The sequence below is a fragment of the Brassica oleracea genome, chromosome C9 (genome assembly GCF_000695525.1).
Source record: "Brassica oleracea var. oleracea cultivar TO1000 chromosome C9, BOL, whole genome shotgun sequence".
Lineage (NCBI taxonomy): Eukaryota > Viridiplantae > Streptophyta > Magnoliopsida > Brassicales > Brassicaceae > Brassica > Brassica oleracea.
Window position 1 is genome coordinate 50,464,516 of NC_027756.1, and position 18,276 is coordinate 50,482,791.

General features: G+C 33.4%; 4 protein-coding genes across 4 annotated transcripts in view; 3 read left to right on the plus strand and 1 right to left on the minus strand.

The window, feature by feature from the left end:
• Positions 1 to 767, plus strand: part of LOC106315278 (glutathione S-transferase T3-like) — a 2,346-nt gene extending 1,579 nt beyond the window's left edge. Inside the window, exon 2 of the mRNA XM_013753021.1 lies at positions 695 to 767. Within this exon, the coding sequence (XP_013608475.1) occupies positions 695 to 767 (73 nt within the window). The remainder of the gene's footprint in view (positions 1 to 694) is intronic.
• Positions 768 to 2,966: 2,199 nt separating this feature from the next.
• On the plus strand, positions 2,967 to 5,603 carry LOC106316934 (probable indole-3-pyruvate monooxygenase YUCCA4). The gene is made up of 4 exons (XM_013754799.1): positions 2,967 to 3,860; positions 3,978 to 4,226; positions 4,448 to 4,570; positions 5,367 to 5,603. The coding sequence occupies exons 1-4, from the start codon at positions 3,234 to 3,236 to the stop codon at positions 5,601 to 5,603; spliced, it is 1,236 nt and encodes a 411-aa protein (XP_013610253.1). The 5' UTR covers positions 2,967 to 3,233.
• A 5,481-nt stretch (positions 5,604 to 11,084) lies between these two features.
• Positions 11,085 to 13,168, minus strand: LOC106313267 (pentatricopeptide repeat-containing protein At5g11310, mitochondrial). The gene is made up of 2 exons (XM_013751035.1): positions 12,622 to 13,168; positions 11,085 to 12,553 (listed from the first exon to the last, which is right to left on the minus strand). The coding sequence occupies exons 1-2, from the start codon at positions 13,166 to 13,168 to the stop codon at positions 11,301 to 11,303; spliced, it is 1,800 nt and encodes a 599-aa protein (XP_013606489.1). The 3' UTR covers positions 11,085 to 11,300.
• A 1,440-nt stretch (positions 13,169 to 14,608) lies between these two features.
• Positions 14,609 to 18,101, plus strand: LOC106315689 (cyclin-A2-2). The gene is made up of 13 exons (XM_013753488.1): positions 14,609 to 14,762; positions 15,248 to 15,416; positions 15,509 to 15,595; positions 15,710 to 15,896; positions 16,100 to 16,221; positions 16,307 to 16,399; positions 16,512 to 16,645; positions 16,813 to 16,888; positions 16,980 to 17,056; positions 17,146 to 17,179; positions 17,267 to 17,416; positions 17,502 to 17,636; positions 17,741 to 18,101. The coding sequence occupies exons 2-13, from the start codon at positions 15,261 to 15,263 to the stop codon at positions 17,798 to 17,800; spliced, it is 1,311 nt and encodes a 436-aa protein (XP_013608942.1). The 5' UTR covers positions 14,609 to 14,762; positions 15,248 to 15,260; the 3' UTR covers positions 17,801 to 18,101.
• The last annotated feature ends 175 nt before the right edge of the window (positions 18,102 to 18,276 follow it).

Sequence of the window (18,276 nt, forward strand, 5' to 3'; positions counted from 1 at the left end):
ATTTGGTTGAACACATATGGCGTAAATTTGGACTTGATGAAGACAACAACTGAGCTTCAATTTTTTTTTTTATATTCTCGTTTAACGTAGTAATCTTTGTTTGTATGTTTTTTTTTTAAGTTCTATGTTTTAAATGTAATTTAATTAATAAATAAAAATTTCATTTATAAAAATTTTTAATTTTTTAAAAAATAAGAACCTCTAAATAAGAGACTCCCATTGGAGGCCCAAAATTTTAAACGTTTCTTAATGAGTTTCTTATTTACTTTTAATTAGTTAAATAATGATTAAGAAACCCATATGAGTATATGGGTTGATCATGCTCTAAGGATTGCATGTGTTCTTCTCCGGCATCCGTATGTGTTTCCTTTCGAGCAGATGGTTTTGTTTCGATCATGTTTCTGTAAGTTTTGAATCCATTCGTGGTGGTCCTGATGTGGAGAGTGTTGGGTTTCTCGGTATTGGGGTAGCTTGTCTTCTATCCGCTTGTTTTTGGAGAATTCACCGTCTGAAGCTTATATCTGCTTTAGTTTCCGTTCTCCTTGCTTGACATTCATTATGATGTGTCGTTGTTGGTTTGTTTAGTTTTAGTTCTATCGAAGAGTGGTGATTAGTATGTCTTTGAAGAAATGAATAATACAACTAATCTTGTTGCTATCAAGGTCTAAGGGTCATTGATTTCAATCATATGTAGATGTGGGAGCTCTGAGTTGGCTCTCCCATATCAAGAATCATCTCCATTTAAGATGTCAATGCATCTCATGTAGACTGCTAGGTTATCTAAAGGCTCTGTTGAGCATTCTCTATCCTATCTCAACTCTATGGTTTGCGAGTCTCTGGAATCTCTTGTACCCCTCTATTAAAGATGGCTGTATCAATGCTTATTGGCGTTTATCGTTTAGCTATTTATGTTTTGCCTATAGTATGACTTTTCTTCTCTATTTTAGTATTGAGTGCCCGGATGGCCCTTTACTTTGAGTTGTAGTCCTTTTGGACCTTTTCTATCCTAATAAAAACAGTGTTAAAAAAAAAAAAAAAAAATCTAATCAGTACAAATATGTGTAATTAATGTTTCTCAAAAGTATACAAAAGTACCTTAAAAATATAGAAAATTTATCTTTGTAAAATAAGAAAAAAATCTAGAAAATCTTACTTTCGGGAACGGATGGAGTATGTGCTTGGTACAATCCTTATCAATAATTCATGTATACACCATCTTTCTAGCCATTTAAAAACCAAAGTTTGGAAGTTGTTTTTAATTTTGATTATCTTTCTAGTTCTGGAAATATTTAATACTTTTTGCAAGTGACTTTTGGATGTTCATCAAATACTGTTGATAATACAAAAAAATTAGCGGAAGATCTTACAATTATACATCTTTATTCCTTGTTGCTTAAGATTTAATTAGTTTTGAAAAGGTTAACTTCATTTTCGTTTTTAAAGTGATTCTCCATGAATAGTTATGATGTAAAAAAAGGGTCGGCAGGCCATACCTAGATCTTCGTTAAAGCGAGTAATGTTAGTTATTACATGAGTCTTCTGTTATACTTTCTTGACTTCAAAAAACTTTCGGTAGATGATTAGTTATGAAAATGTAACAAATGGTACAATATAATGATCGTATATCAAGTTACACAAAAAAATGATTGTATATCAAGTATTAAAATCCATAAGAAAAAAGTAAAAATCCATGTACATTATGAACACTCGTCAACGCAAGTATTATATACTCTTTATGTTCCTAAATATATGATGTTTCAAAAAAAATTGATGTTCCAATATATAAGATGTTTTTAACTTTATACGTAACTTTATTAAAAACTGTGTAACCAATCATATTTAATAATCTATTTTTTAATTTATTGAATACAATTATTTTATAGTTTTAATAATACTTTCTAGATAAAAAAAACAATTTTTTTAATATGTGTGTTTTTTCCTAACATCTTATATTTAAGAACAAAGTAGAATATAATACATTAAGGCGGTGTAACCTGTGTTTTAATCACCGTTAAACTACAATGTTTAAGACTTTCATTTTCCCTATGGATTGTTCTAGCTACATTTGTTATAGTACCTAGTGTAATTTTATATCCTACATATAACACTATCTAAGACCATTTCTAGTTTTTCGCTATATACTTTAAAAATTAATGAACTTGAAAAATATAAAGTGGGGTTTACTCGATCTTTTATTATAAAGAAAATACATTAGAATCAAACTCATGTATATTTCAAGTTAATCTGTTTATGAGTATAAATATAGAGGTGAGTTAAAATATACTATAAATTTATAATTTGTCAAATTAGTTTTTCAAATATGCATATACTATATATATACTTATGTATAGGATAATTTAGCACATTATAACAACGAAGATGCAAAAGGATTTTCTTAAATTTCATAGCAGGAAATCTGGTCGTTAATGGTAGAAGAAAACAGTTACTAGTATAAAAATATATATATGTGGCAACGTTTTTTACACTGTTAGACCATGATTAACCCGGAGTTTTTAGAGTGAGATTCTTAACGGAAATTAATAAACTGTTTCTTAACTTCCACTAAGAATCTCATCCTAAGAACTCCAGGTTAATCATGCTCTTATACTCCTTCCGTTTCTAAATAGATGATGTTTTAGGAAGTTTTTAATGTTTCCAAATAGATGATGTTTTCATATATCAATGCACTTTTCAACTTTATCAAAAACTGTGTAACCAATGATATTGTGCAGTATGTTTTGTGATTGGTTGAATAACTTTTGATTTATATTTTAATAATATTTTTAAGATAAAAAACAAGTTTCTTAATAGTTGTGCACAATGTTAAAACTTCATGTATTTTGAAACGGATGGAGTATTTTATTTAATACCTGCACCAATTTTCCCCATCTTTGACCTACTCTACTCCCTGCACTTCATTAACACATCAACACACTCTCCTCTCTCATACCCAAACAACAAGAAGATTAAAACCCCATAAAAAAAAACATTTACTTATTAGGCATTGAATAACACACAACAGACACAAATCCTTTCCTTTTCTCTCACGCCTTCTATCTCTCTCTCTATAGCATTTAAACCTCATCTCATAATTTCCAACTTCGTTTCTTGTTTTTTCCCGAGAAACAATCAAGAAAAGACCCTAAAACAGAACACTTCTTTAGTTGCATGTGATCGACAGAGAAAATATAAAGACATCTTTCTTCCTTCTTCTTTTTTTTGCCTAGTCAAACATGAGCTCTTGTTTAGAAGAAAAGCATAGTCGAATCTTCGTTACCGGTCCAATCATCGTCGGTGCCGGTCCGTCCGGTTTATCCGTAGCGGCTTGTTTATCAAACCGAGGCGTGCCATCGGTTATACTCGAGAGAACCGATTGCTTAGCTTCTTTATGGAAAAAACGTACCTACGACCGTCTTAAGCTCCATCTCCCTAAACACTTCTGCGAGCTTCCTCTTATGAAGTTCCCTAGAAACTTCCCAAGATACCCGTCCAAGCAACAATTCATATCCTACGTTGAGTCTTATGCTGCCCGGTTTAATATTAAACCGGTATTTAACCAAACCGTAGAGAAAGCAGAGTTCGATGTCGCCTCTGGTCTATGGACGGTGAAGACGCAAGACGTTGTGTACTCATCCACGTGGCTCGTGGTGGCAACAGGGGAAAACGCTGAACCGGTGATACCGGATATACCCGGTTTGAAGAAGTTTACTGGACCGGTTGTTCACACTAGTGCGTACAAGTCCGGTTCGGAGTTTGCAAACCGGAAGGTTTTGGTGGTTGGTTGTGGAAATTCCGGTATGGAGGTGTGCTTGGATCTTTGTAGATACAATGCTCTGCCTCATATGGTTGTTAGAAACTCTGTAAGTAATTAATTAAACATGCTCATTATCTAAGTACACGAAGAAAATTAGATTACACGAAGAAAATTAGATTTTGGCTGAGCTAATAGGGTTTAATGGATTATTATAATGATGCAGGTACATGTATTACCAAGAGACTTTTTTGGACTATCGAGTTTTGGAATAGCAATGACACTACTGAAGTGGTTTCCTCTAAAGCTGGTGGACAATTTGCTCCTGCTTCTTGCTAGTTTTTCGTTGGGCAATACCGACCGGTTAGGCCTCCGACGACCTAAAACCGGACCTATTGAGCTCAAGAACGTCACTGGAAAAACTCCCGTTCTTGATGTTGGCGCCATATCTTTGATACAATCCGGTCAAATTAGAGTAAGTTCGTTATAATGATTTCATTGTTTTAGGTAGTATTATTAACCTTAATGTTAATTGCTCCTTAGCTAAGAAGATTAGAGACATGTTTTAAGCTGGAGAATAGTTCTTTTATTGCATGTGTGTGTTTGTACTTTCTTTATAAAATATAGCTTATTTTGTATGAGTTTTTGTATTTGTTTTTCTAACTTAAATGAATATTCTTGTGTATGAACTATTAGGTGACGCGAGCAGTGAAAGAAATAACAAAGAAAGGAGCAAAGTTTGTGAACGGGCAAGAAATGGAGTTCGACTCGATAATACTAGCGACCGGGTATAAAAGTAATGTCCCCTACTGGCTCAAGGTATTTAAACGCATTTGTTAATCATTCTTCTCATGACCTCGTCTGCATGTGTCTATATTTGTGTGATGATGATGAAAATATGAGAACCAATACGCATGCAATTGAAAAAGAAAAATCGTTTTTAAGAATAACGGTGATTGTCAAATGATAAGGTTATGATGCATATATTTTTTTTTTTTGGAAAAAGAGCATAAAGTATGCATATATTGATAAGGGTACAAAGGCTGTAGATAATAATAGTTTTTGTTGTTATCATTTAGCGAATCATCCATCGCTTTATATGATATTGAACTAAGACCATCTCCAATGTATTTCCATATTTTTACTTCTAAAATAGAGGAACTCTATAATAGAGATGTGTTTTGCTCCGATGTATTTCTCTAAAATAAAGATCTCAAAATATAGAAAAAAATGTAGAAGAATGCTATTTCTTCCTCTATAAATAGAGGAGAAAATAGCAATCTCTATTTTAGAGGTAAAAATAGAGGTATATTGGAATGATTTTGTCTTTAAATACTATTATAGAGGTAAAAATAGGGGAAGCTTAGAGATGCTCTGGCACATGCAACAAAGGGAACAACACTCCAAAACTCTTCTTTTCTCCATGCAAAATGGAATAAACCCTTTTTCACTATTTAAAAATTCCCCAAAATTACAAAAAAAAAAACGAGAGTAAAAGACTAACAAAACTCTTGTTCTTTCCCTTGTTTTCAATCTCTCATGTCTCATTTCCCTGTTTTTGTTTTTTTTTTTTTTTAAGAAATTTAAGTAATGTATGTCCTTTGAAATTTTACAGGACAATAGTTTCTTCACAAAGGAAGGGATGCCGAAAACGCCATTTCCAAACGGATGGAAGGGAGAGAATGGGCTTTACACGGTGGGTTTCACGAGAAGAGGGCTCTTGGGAACGGCTTTTGACGCCGTTAAGATCGCGGAGGATATAACAGACCAGTGGATGAAAATGAATGGTCCGTTGAGTAGCAGTAACGTTTGTAGTTCCCATATTATTCACTTTCACTTCAATAAATCATAATAAATCGATTTCTTTTTTCCTTGTACTCCTTTTTCATAATAATAATACTGCAATTTTTTTATCACACATCTATATTTATTTTCAAAGACCCTATTTTCTGACCTTTTGAATTTTATTCTATAAATAAAAAGCTATGTACTTTCATAATATGTATGTGCGTCTGTATGAATAGCTAACGACATGAGCACACAGTTCTCCATTATTCATTGATGTGTGCAGTAACCACTAGGTTTTGTACTTGAATATTGCATATATAGAGTCCACAACTATTTACTTTGATTGAAACAATTAAAACATTATGTAACATTTTAAAATTTTCATATGTCTCAGTCGGATTAATGTCAGTATATATTTTGTTTGCAGCATTTTGGTTAAACGATCGTTAAAATCTGGTTGTTATATATATATGATCAACATTTAAGTTTTGTTTCACTTAAAAAATTGCTTTCACTTTTTTTTCATAGCATTTGGCTTGTTTTTAATTAACAAAGATTTGAATAAATAAATAAATAAAAATTAACCGAGATGTGCATTACTTCAAGATATACGTAAAATAATACACATCTATATATAATTTCGATATTGTCAGTTTTCATAAACTGAAACTATAGGTTTATGATTTGGCCATCATTTTGACGTATGGGATGATAGACTGACAGTTTGATGATAATGACTGTGAATATTAGTATTACAAAAGGGTATATCCCCTTTTTATTATCTGAGCATCACTTTTATAAATAAACTTTTATCTGTGTGATTTACAACTTTATCATTTTTATGTGTCAATATAACATTTCACCTCACAACCTTTTTAAAATAACTCTCTTTTCGACCTAGATTAATTACATGTCTTGTCATTGCTAAAAACATATTCTCTCTGTTCCCGAAAATAAAATTTTCTAGAGTTTTCATGTTTATTAAAAAATATAATAAATGTTTACAATTTAATTTAAAATTTATTTTTCAATACACTTTTCAATAACTATTCACCAATAAAATTTAATCAATTCAAATATTCACAATTAATGTTTCTCAAAAGTATATAAAAATACATTAAAAATATAGAAAATCTATTTTTGTAGAACAAAAAAAAACTCTAGAAAATCTTACTTTCAACAACGGCGGAAGTATAATATATGTTTCATTTTATGCATTTTGATTCTAAGCATTTATTCTAAGCATCTTGCCAAAAACCATAGTCTCATTTCATGAACATGTTCACTTAATTTAAAATATTGAAACTTTGTATACATTCATGACACGACACTATTGTATAAAATGTGATCTCTATGGATAATATAATTTATATACCCTGTTAAGTTATATCAATATTTTTAACATCCCTATCAACACGAGATAATATTATGTCATTGGCCATCATATTATATAATTTTTCTAATTTATGTTATATAATATACTATGCTGAATAAACCAGAAATAAGATGACATACTATGTTGTACGATTTGTCTATGTGTTGTTGTATATTAGTTAGTTATTATTAGTAATATATTATTAGTAATATGTTAGCATAATAGTTGTGTATACTCGATCTCATCAACAATATAATCGTATTTTTATTCTGATTATAAACACTTAGATACAATACGAAGATATTACTCGAAAATGAAACATATAGTCCATGATATATTTGAATGAATCGAAAAAAACGCTATCATTGGATATTGATTAAGCTATATTTCCTTAATGGAGTAAATCTTGGTGTCAAATATTGAATGCTCCAATTCAAAGATTAATGAAAGATGATCATGAAATTTGAATCAATCAAATATTTTCGGAATGATTGTCTTTCGTGTTTGTGGTATTTCAATTATGGGAAGTCTATTGTATTATTTTTCAATTTTTGAGGATAATTTTTGCATTGATTGATCAATCGTGACATATGTGATAGTAACATAAGATGTTAAATCGCTATGGTCAAAATTTTGAATAAATATGCGATCAATTATAGATTTTTTTGGCGTGATTTTAGGGTTATATGCACTTATAGATTTCTTAGTCAATGTAATTTTTTTTATGTCCATTCATATATCTATAATACTAAACAAAAATTACTAAAAATTATTAACCTTGATGGTATGTGGTATAATGCGCAATGTACCATCAAAATTTATGTTAATGAACTACACAGCAATATCCATTGTCTACTTTGTTCTAACTGAATCATATCATAAGCATTTCAAGCTTTGTTGTGTAGATTTTACACACACTCCCTTAAAGACACTTGCGAATAACACTAAAACATTTTAGATATATTTTTAAGTTATTTGAAAAAGAGTATACATTCATTACATTTGTGACTATTGTTCGTGATGTATGACTATGATCACTATGATTCATGTATTGAAATATAATTGATCTTCATTATTGTTTATTGTTACATTAGTCTAATTGAATATTTTCGAATATTGCTGATATTTTGAGCAATTATTCGTGTTATATAACTCTAAATCCTTAACCAAATTCGTAGCATTGAGTGTTTTAAACGCATATGTATATATTCCATTAACATATAAACTTTAGCTGTAAAGTTTTTCTTAATTGATAATATAAATCAAAATATATGCAAAAAGAAAGGTATAGAGAAAGATTGTTTTTTAGTTGACAAAAAAAATTGTTTTTTAATGAGTTTTTATTATGTTTTCCGTTATGATAGAAATCTCACGAATTTGAGGGTAATCTTTAAAACATCAATAGTATTTTTATTTTTTAAAATATGGAATATATAAAATATGGTGGTCTATTTAATTTAAATGTTAAATTTTGTGTGCATGTTAATTTTGAACTTTACGTATTTAGAAGAGTGTAATTTGGTAAGATCTGATTATGTTCATAAAGTAATAATATACTCTATCCTATTACCGAACTATAAAACTTAAATTTAGACAATTAATATTTCAAATAATGTTATTATTTAATTAGCCCGTAGTTTTTTGTTAAACTTTAAATATCCATATAAAATACCACTATTTTATTTTAGATATGTTCCAATAATATGTTATATATAATAAATTCACAAATCAAATAATACAAACTTATTAGAATGTAACCAGCTAGTACCTAGTTATTAGTTAATGTTTTATTTTGAAAATGGTCAATATTGTTGGTTAATATGAATTTACGTGAATTATAAATTTTCAATGTTATCAGCTGTCGTCGGGGACGACAATGATGGAGCTCTGACAGATTTTGGATCATCTCCTACGAGAACTATCAGACAAGATCTTCTCTCGCATTCTTTTATATGCTAACGTCATAAATATTTAGAAAGTATAAGTACGCATGTAAATGCACACGGAGAAGCAACTTGTGTATCTGTGTGCTTCGTAGATTTATAAAGGTACCATACGTCATATCACCAGATGGGTTAAATTTTAGTTAGAAGCAACAATTAATGTGAAAAGATTGATAGGCTTTTGGGGAAAGGTTTTGAAAGTTGTGATGATTATTAAATGATACTAAGTTTTAACAAAGTCAAGTACTGGTGTTAATGTTTCGGCTGTTTTAAAAAAAAAAATTAAATCAGCTGAACTAGAATTACAAAACAAATTTATGGTCGAATATATATTTGATTTGTTTGTGAAATCAGTATTTATTATATAGTCTAAAATAAAAAATAAGTAACATTTTTGTTAAAATACACTACTAACTGTTTTTGTAAAAATATATACTAAATACGATGACTTGATAATAAACTACTACATTTTTTCTTAAAATATTAACTACATATTAATATATATATATATATATAGTTTAGTTACGTACAACATATGTAAGTAGTTTGAAACAATTATACCAATAGCAAATGGACAGGCACTGCATTTACCATGGTAAGTTTTCTGCAATATTAGACACAACGATAAACAGTTTTTCTAGTAATAGTATCTAATCTTTAACCATTATTCAAGAATTTTCATGCAATATTGTCGTCTAGGTAGCAACTTAAAGAATTTTCATATTTCCAAATATAATATTTACTCTGGCTGCCTTTTCATCTTTTCTTCTCGTTCACCTCAAATTTAAATCACAAAATTGGGCAGTGAATATAGTGATGATTTGATGATGATAGATGAAATATGATTGAGAAGCACACTTACAAAACCAAAGCATATGCAGTATTTAAAATTATTAGAATATTAGGAAGCCGAAGAGTGGGGTCTGAACTGAAGATATCTCAGTGGTACGTTGCTTTAAAGGCCAGCTTGACCTTCGCTGACAAATAATATACAACAGTTTCAAAACCTAATAGTAAGAGTTTATGTCATCATCCTCTGTGTTTATTACGTATAGGGCTTGAAAGGAGAGGGACCTTTCACTATCCCTACCTCTTTTGATTCCCTCTGTCTTTTTGTTTTTCTTCTTGTTTATTCACCACCCTTCTCAGTTATTTCTTCTGCTTACATGTGGAATATACGTTTTCTACTTGTATGACAACTCCATGTTAGTAATATATATCGCGCGTGATCGAATTTTAGCAGGATTCGATAATACAAATATACATTATGTAGAGACAGATGTGGCCATTCAGTTATTTGCTTTCGGTTGGTTGCCTTTTTTCGGCTTTTGGTTTATCGAGCTTGGAAACTCATGACCAAGATTTGATGGTTTGGGCCAAATCAAGTTTTCGGTTTGAATTTAGTAAATTCAGTTTTCGATAAAACAAAAAATAATAATCTAATTTTTAAGTATATCTAGTACTATATTTCCTTTAAGTGTATACGTTCTAAGAGCATTTTCAACCCATAACACTATTTTAGTGTCAAAATCACACTATTTTAGTGTAATTTCAACACTAAAAAAATATTCTTCTCCAACCATAACACCAAACTTCACACTAAAAGCTATTTTATAATATTATATGTATTTATTATTTTATTTGTCATTTATTTAATTGTTTATTTTATTAATAAATTAAGTGAATAGTGTTTTATTGGGGTGAATAGTTTTTAGTGTGGTAAATAGTGTCACACCAAATTTAGTGTGAAATTATACTGTTGCACTAAAATGATGTGATATTTAGTGTTGAATTGGAGAAAATTTTTGTGTCAAAATCACAATAAAATAGTGTTTCGGAGTTGGTTTAGAAATGGCCTGAGCATACATTCCTATGATCACTAAAAGATCTTGATTAAATTGAACTTTTAGAAGAATATTAATCTTTTTTTTTGTGAATCAATTAACTAGTGTCAATAAGACATTTGAGAAAACATTTTAAAACGTTCGAAATGTTCATTCCTCTAATATTTATTTATTGTATATATCTATTCTAAGCATACGAATAATCACTAATTTTGAGTTCTTTTTAAAGTCTTGTTTTAATTGTATAGTAACAATTTTAAAATGGTGATAAAATCATGTAATGTTGTTGGAAATCCGAAAACTATCAGTTGGTTGGGTAAACGTAAAACTATCCACTACAGTCTAGATGTTGTTGGAAATCCGAAAACTATCAGTCGGTTGGGTAAAAGTAAAACTATCCACTTCACTCGGGCTAGTACTAGGAGAAAATGTCCCTACCGACTCAGTATGTGTCTCATGTTACAATTCAAGATGGTTCGGTGGTTTGGGTTACAATACATGAAAAGGTAGGCTTAAAGCTCCATTCTAAATGCAAGTGGAACCCAAAGTCCAAATGGCCCATCTCAAGCCCGTTATAAGCTCATTACTCTCACATCTGTTTATGACAAAGGACTTGAAGACTCGTGTGGTACTCTCACTGCATCTCCATCTCCATCATCTGCCAACTTCTCGTCTTCACGAACAGTCATTCTGGGAGATCCACGCATCTTCACAAGCTTTCTCGGGTTTCTGCAAACCTTCAACACATCAGACATTGCTTCTGCTCTATGCAATATAGACTTCCTTCTATCTCCTCTACCAGGGGGTTGTGCATCCACCACTTCTCTGTATGCATTCGGTAGTTTCTCCGAGTGAGGAAGAGACGACATCACACCGCCTAATCTCTTTGCCATCTCGGTCAACCCTTTCGTCCTCAAACCGTTATCGATCATCTTGAATGTAATATACTGCGGAATAATCCCTCTTCTCACCGCCTTCTCAAACTCCTCGAACGCTTCTTCGAACATGTCCAGCCTGCAGAGCAAATGAATCAGCATCGTGGTCGTTAACAAATCCGGATCGATTCCTCTGTTTTTCATCTCCTTGTCCACCTGCATCGCCAAGCTCAGCTTCCCATCCTCACAGAGCATTTTCATGATCAAATGGTACGTAAACCGATCCGGACTATGTCCAGCTTCAATCAACTTGAAGTACAAGTTCATCCCTTCTTCGGTCTTGTTATGCTTAGAGAAATACTTAAAGAAATGGTTGTAAGTAGTCGGCGTAGGATCAACCCCTCGGTTCATCATCATCTTAAGTATCTTGCTAGCTCCTAACAAATCTCCAGCCTTGCAGAAGTTCTTCACCAGCGAGTTATAAGTCACTATAGTAGGACCCGATACGCAAACAAAGAACCTCTCCATCATCCCTAAAGCTTCTTGTAACCTCCCAGCTTCTCCTAAACCGTTGATTATCGGATTAAACACCATGAAACTCATCTCCATTTCCGCCATCTTCATCTCTTCAAGAACCTCCATAGCAACCTCGACGCGACGCATCCTGCAGTACCCTTCTATGAGGGTACCGTAGGTGACAACGCTCGGCTTCACATTCATCTCCTTCATCTCTCCCCATAGATTCTCCGCTTGCTTTAGCTTTCTCGCACGGAACCATCCGTTTAAAAGAATGTTGAAGATCCGAACAGAGGGAATCCAATTCGAATCCATCCTTCGTCTCCTCTCCATGTACATTGAAGCTTCTGTGACGTGTCCTTCTTTGCAAAGAGCATCTAACAATACCTCGAGAAGCTTAAGCTCTATATCATAATAGCTTGTAGCGTATTCAAAAGCCTTTATAGCTTGCTGCACCATTCCTACAAAAGAAAAGCTCTAAGCAACAGATTCTAATTCAAATGTTGGTCAATTTTTTACTGAAGCTTACCAGCACGAGCATACCGTCTGATCAAAACGGTGAACGTATCTGCTGTAACTAACTCTGATCCTCCATCGCTTCTCACCCGATCGAAGATCAACGACCACGCGCTCTCGAAGTCACGTGCTTTGCACATGGCGTTGATAACGGAATTGAATAGTGACGGAGATAGTGTAAACGTAGGTTTCGTATCGGCCCATTTGAACACTGAGTGGAGCAGCATCGGCGAGGAGCTTAACCGGTCGAACAGAGCCTGAACCAGCTGATAACTCGGTTCGATTCCGGTTTCGTTTAGAGCTGACTCGAGGCTCGAACCGGGGATTACGTTTTGGTTTTCGAGGAGATTCGATATGGTGGCGAGATCGGTCTGTGAGAAATCAGGGACGGTGAGCTGATGACGTGTTGAATCGGGTGAGGCGGGTGGTTGTTGTAACCGTTGGATGGGAATAGGCGGGGATGAACGGCGAGATGATGAGAATTTGTGAAGGAGGAAGTGGTGGTGAGAGTTAGGGTTTAAGGGGAGGATGCGGCGGAAGGAGGTGAACAGAGAGTTCATTTTTCCAACCGCCGTTAAAAGTGGCCGCCGATGCGAATAAGATACTTTGGCGCGTCCGACTTTATTTGGGCTTATGTCCGTTACTGGAAATATCCACCAATGGACTTTTTAGGCTCGGCTCGCAGGGTCAACTGGCCCAAACCTTTTTTTTTGTTTTGGAATAAAACATTTACCGGTATTTGATAGATTTATTTCTAAATATAATGTATTTGTTAATATTATTATTTTACATAATTAAATTTTTGTGTCATAAATAATTTTTATTATATTATATTAGATTATTTATAAACACAATTTTTTTTTTTGTTTTAGGATATATATATTAGAACGGTATTTGTAACCGTTATTTATATTAACGATGTTAAACCTCGATAATATATGTGTCAGTTATAACGACAAAATAAATATAACGACAAAATAAATATACTTAATTCAATGTTGTTGAATTGGTAAAACGTTTGTTGACTAACTATAATTTAAATTTTTATATATGTGAATAAGCTCTTGAAATAATTGTAGTATAACAATTTTTTGTAGTATTTATTGTTTTCCTCCAATTCTTTTTCAAAGTTGCTTATTTTGTTGCAATTAAAAATGAATGGAAATATATTATCGACCAGAATAGTTGGCTCATTGGTGGGATACAGGATTGTGAGATTGACAACATTTCTAACTTGCTCAGGAGTCATGGACTGTCTACATGCATAGTCAATATAGCAATCATTTTAAATAGATCGGCGCATACGAAAGTGATATACTGATGTTATACATGCAAACAACATTAGTGTCATGCGCGAGAGTAATCTTTTTTTTTATAATCGAAATATTTTTTTTTTATAATCGAAATAATTTTTATTCAACTCGGAAATGGAAATTCAGATTCATTTATAAGCTCGATTGGAACTAAATAACTCAAGTAAAAGAATTACAACTTTGCTTCGCTCACCCATTACACCCGACATATTCCGCTACTTCGTTTTCAAAATGGGTGAGCCTAATCTGTATTGCATATTTCCATAATTCACTGTCAAAATGTAAAGTTACAGTCTGTATGTGAGGTGCATGCATCCTCTTTCGTTTGTTCAACTGAGAATTTCCAGCCGACTGGGTTTATCACCATCCATTCATTTTAAGGAAAATAGAAATACAGTAAAATTAAATAAAAATACAGATTGCACTATTCCACGTATAGTAACAAAGACCAAGCTATAGAAAACATATGTGGCAATATAATACCAAATCAGAAAAATATCTTTACCAAAAAAGCAAAGGAATATATAAAAATCGCCTTTTGTCAAAGTAGAAAGTTTATTTTATTTTTATTATAGTTTTTTAAGTTGAGAAAAACAGAGTAATAAATTATTTTAATCCGAGATAATTGTGAAATTTGAAACAGTGCCTTTCACTGAGTCTCGCTTCCCCGCTCCTCACCGCTCTTCCCCACCTACACCTATAATATAACACACTCTCTCTCTACTGTCTCCCAATTTCATCGCTTACTCTCTCTCTCTCTCTCTGGAGCGTTCTCTATTTACAGTGAGCTTCTCTAGACCGCGATCGCCGGAAAAATCATAATCCGATTATCTGAGCTTAGGTATAATCATCATCATCACGTCTCGTCTGCATACCATTTTTTTCTCGATTTTCTGAGTTTTTTTTTTTTTGCGAAATCTTAGCTTGTTCCTCTTCGCTTTAATCGACCATAGTTTGGGCTTTAGACTGCTCGATCTTCCCCGGCGAGTGCTTTTTTTTGTTTGTTTGCCTTTGATTGAGATGATTCCTCTTTGTTGTCTCCGCTTGTATTAGCTTTCGAAATTATTCGTGAATAACGATTATCTGAAACGTGCATGTACTCTATGGCTCATCGTGTGTTAATAGGCGAGATAATCTGTTTTGAATTGAAAAAAAAAATAGATTCTCTGATGATGAATTAAACATGATAACTAGTTGTGATTAGCTGGGTTGCTTCCTTTACTGAAAGATCTGTGGCACAATGTGATTATTATTATATGCTTGTTTCTTCCTGAGTTGTATGAACACTGGTTATACAGTGACTATAACAACCTCTTTGATCTGCAGGCTCGGCTAAATTATGGATTGCTCTTCTACGATGCATCCAAATGCAAACAAAGAGAACGTCTCTACTTCAGATGTTGAAGGAGGTTTTGGCCGCATAACGAGATCACGAGCTAAAAAGGCCTTGGGAGGAGGAGTATCTATACCTCCAACAAAACCCTCTTTTAAACAGGTATTGAAACATTGTTCTTATAAAATGTCATAAACGAATATCCGCAGATGTTATGAAAAATCTCTAATCTTTATTTGATTCTTGTTTATCAGCAAAAGAAGCGTTCAGTACTTCAGGATGTGAGTAATACCTCTGCAGGAAATATATATTCTGACCTCCTGGGAGGAGGGAACATCAAGGTAAAGCTTTCAGATGATATTGTTTTCGTTTGCTTGGTTGTTATATAAATCTTATGTTGGTTATAGCTTTCAAGCTTCTCCTTTGAGCCTCATATTATCGAGATCACGTTGCAGGTTACCAAAAAAAGTCTAAAGCAGCGTAAAAAGGCAGCAAAGGAAGGTGCTGATGTTGCCATGGAGATTCTGGATGATATGCATACAGAAAAATCGAAACTAGCTGAAGATTTGTCCAAGATCAGGATGGCGGAATCCCTAAATGCTTCTCTTTCTATCTCTAAGGATGAAGAAATTACTGAGCAACGTAAGAACTGTATTCTGAGTTAATATAATGATACAGTCGTCACTATACTCAACTCCGAGGTCTTGTTGACTCCAAGATGCTAATTATTTTAGTAGCAGTTCCTATTAAATTGTGCTGTTAAGGATTGAAGCAAGTGAAGTCTATACCAAAATTTATGTTTCTAAAACTGACTCAAGGTATGTGTCTTTTATTGGCTTGTGCAGAAGAAGACGGATCTGGTGCAATGGATTTTTGTCAAGTTGTAGATATCGATTCCAATGATAAAGATCCTCAGTGTTGCAGCTTGTATGCTGCTGATATATACGACAACATAAATGTTGCAGAGGTTTTTAGTTACACGATCCCAACTGCTAACATCTTTCCACAATTAATTTAAGGACTCTCGGAGTTATAAGCCTTCTTTTCTGCAGCTTCAACCGCGACCCTTGGCTAATTATATGGAGCTTGTGCAGCGAGATATCGACCCATCCATGAGAAGGATTCTAATTGACTGGCTTGTAGAGGTTAGTTCCCCTCTGATTGACATAGCATTCCTTAAAAAAAAATTGAGCACAAACTGGGGATATTGTTTCAAGCATTTTGAGTAACATTCTTCACTGCGTGTACTTCTTCCAGGTTTCTGAAGACTACAATCTGGTTCCAGATACGCTTTACCTTACTGTGAATCTTATTGATCGGTTTCTATCCAACAGTTGCATTGAAAGGCATAGACTCCAGCTCCTTGGTGTCACTTGCATGCTTATAGCTTCGTAAGTCCCTACTTTGTTGTCTTTCGTGTATGTCAATTTAGCACGATTCTATTGAATACCATTTCCATCCAAAGGAGAGGGCGAACGTTAAATATGTATAAAATTATAAATGTTAAAGTAGAGAAACACTAATACTTTCTCTTTGTACTTTTTGTTGACCCGTGAAGAAAATACGAAGAGCTTTGCGCACCACCGGTGGAGGAGTTTTGCTGCATTACGGCCAATACATACACGAGACCGGAAGTAAGTACCATTCAAAATGCAGATATCTTGGTGTCTTCGCTGTGTGTAGATTCTTGATAAAGAAATAAACAAATTATAAACTGTGTTTCAGGTGCTGAGCATGGAGATTCAAGTTCTAAATTTCGTGCAATTTAAATTATCTGTTCCTACCACCAAAACCTTTCTGAGGTAAACACTAATGGCAGAACTATATGCATCACCACATCTTCCTAACAGTTTTGACTCATTTTTCAACTTATCTTAACAATGTTTGTCAGGCGGTTTCTTAGAGCAGCTCAAGCTTCTTACAAGGTGTTGAACAATGATCCATTCGCTATCAATCTTCACTACTATGGAGACTTGGAATCTGACCTTGCTCCTTTTTCATAATTCATGCAGTCGCCTCTCGTTGAAATGGAGTTTTTAGCAAACTATCTCGCCGAGCTGACACTCGTGGAATATAATTTCCTAAGGTTCCTGCCATCACTAGTTGCTGCTTCAGCTGTTTTCCTAGCCAGATGGACCCTCGACCAAACTGAAGATCCTTGGGTCAGTAATTTTTATTGAATCTTACAAAAGTTTTTTTTTTTATTTTTTTTTCTGTTTGCTGATAAAAGAATGCTATTGGTTACAGAATCCTACTCTGCAGCACTATACCAGATATGACGTAGCTGAGCTGAAAACAGCAGTACTCGCAATGGAGGATTTGCAGCTCAACACCAGTGGATGTACCCTCACTGCCACCCGTGAGAAATACAACCAAGCAAAGGTACGTTCCTCTACAAAACACTGTTAAGTCACGGATTGTTGAAAAAAGGTGAAGGAAGTAAAATGGTGATTGAACTGGTTCGAATTTTACATGACTATGAATAGTTTAAGAGCGTGGCAAAGCTGGCATCTCCCAAACGAGTTACACCACTTTTCTCAGGATGAAACTAAAACAATAACCAAGGCCGGTGGTGATCAATCCCTAGTTTCAGACATTGGATTTAGTGGTCTCTTCCTTTGACCATTGATTTCCCAGTGTTTGTTTCTGCTCAAGTTTTGTCTGTCTGTTTCTATGTAGCTATTGTGTGGCGCTAGTGATTTATAAGACCATTTACTTGTCACATATGTTAAGGAATTTTGTTATCTCATTTCTACACCTATTCACCACCTTGCAAGATTATGTACTTAAGAGCTCTTGTAAAAGGAATAGAGACAAAAGTTATAATAATATATATGATTCATGTTTCATGGCTAGATTGTTGTGTTCTTTATTCAAATTTCACAATGCTACATTCATATGGGAACGTTTAGATTAGTCTATGTTTTCGTTAGCCAAGAATTGTAGAATAGTACCTTCTGCTTGTTCCATTATCACATCAATGACCATCACTAGCTTCCCAATATCCAGTCAATCTCACCCC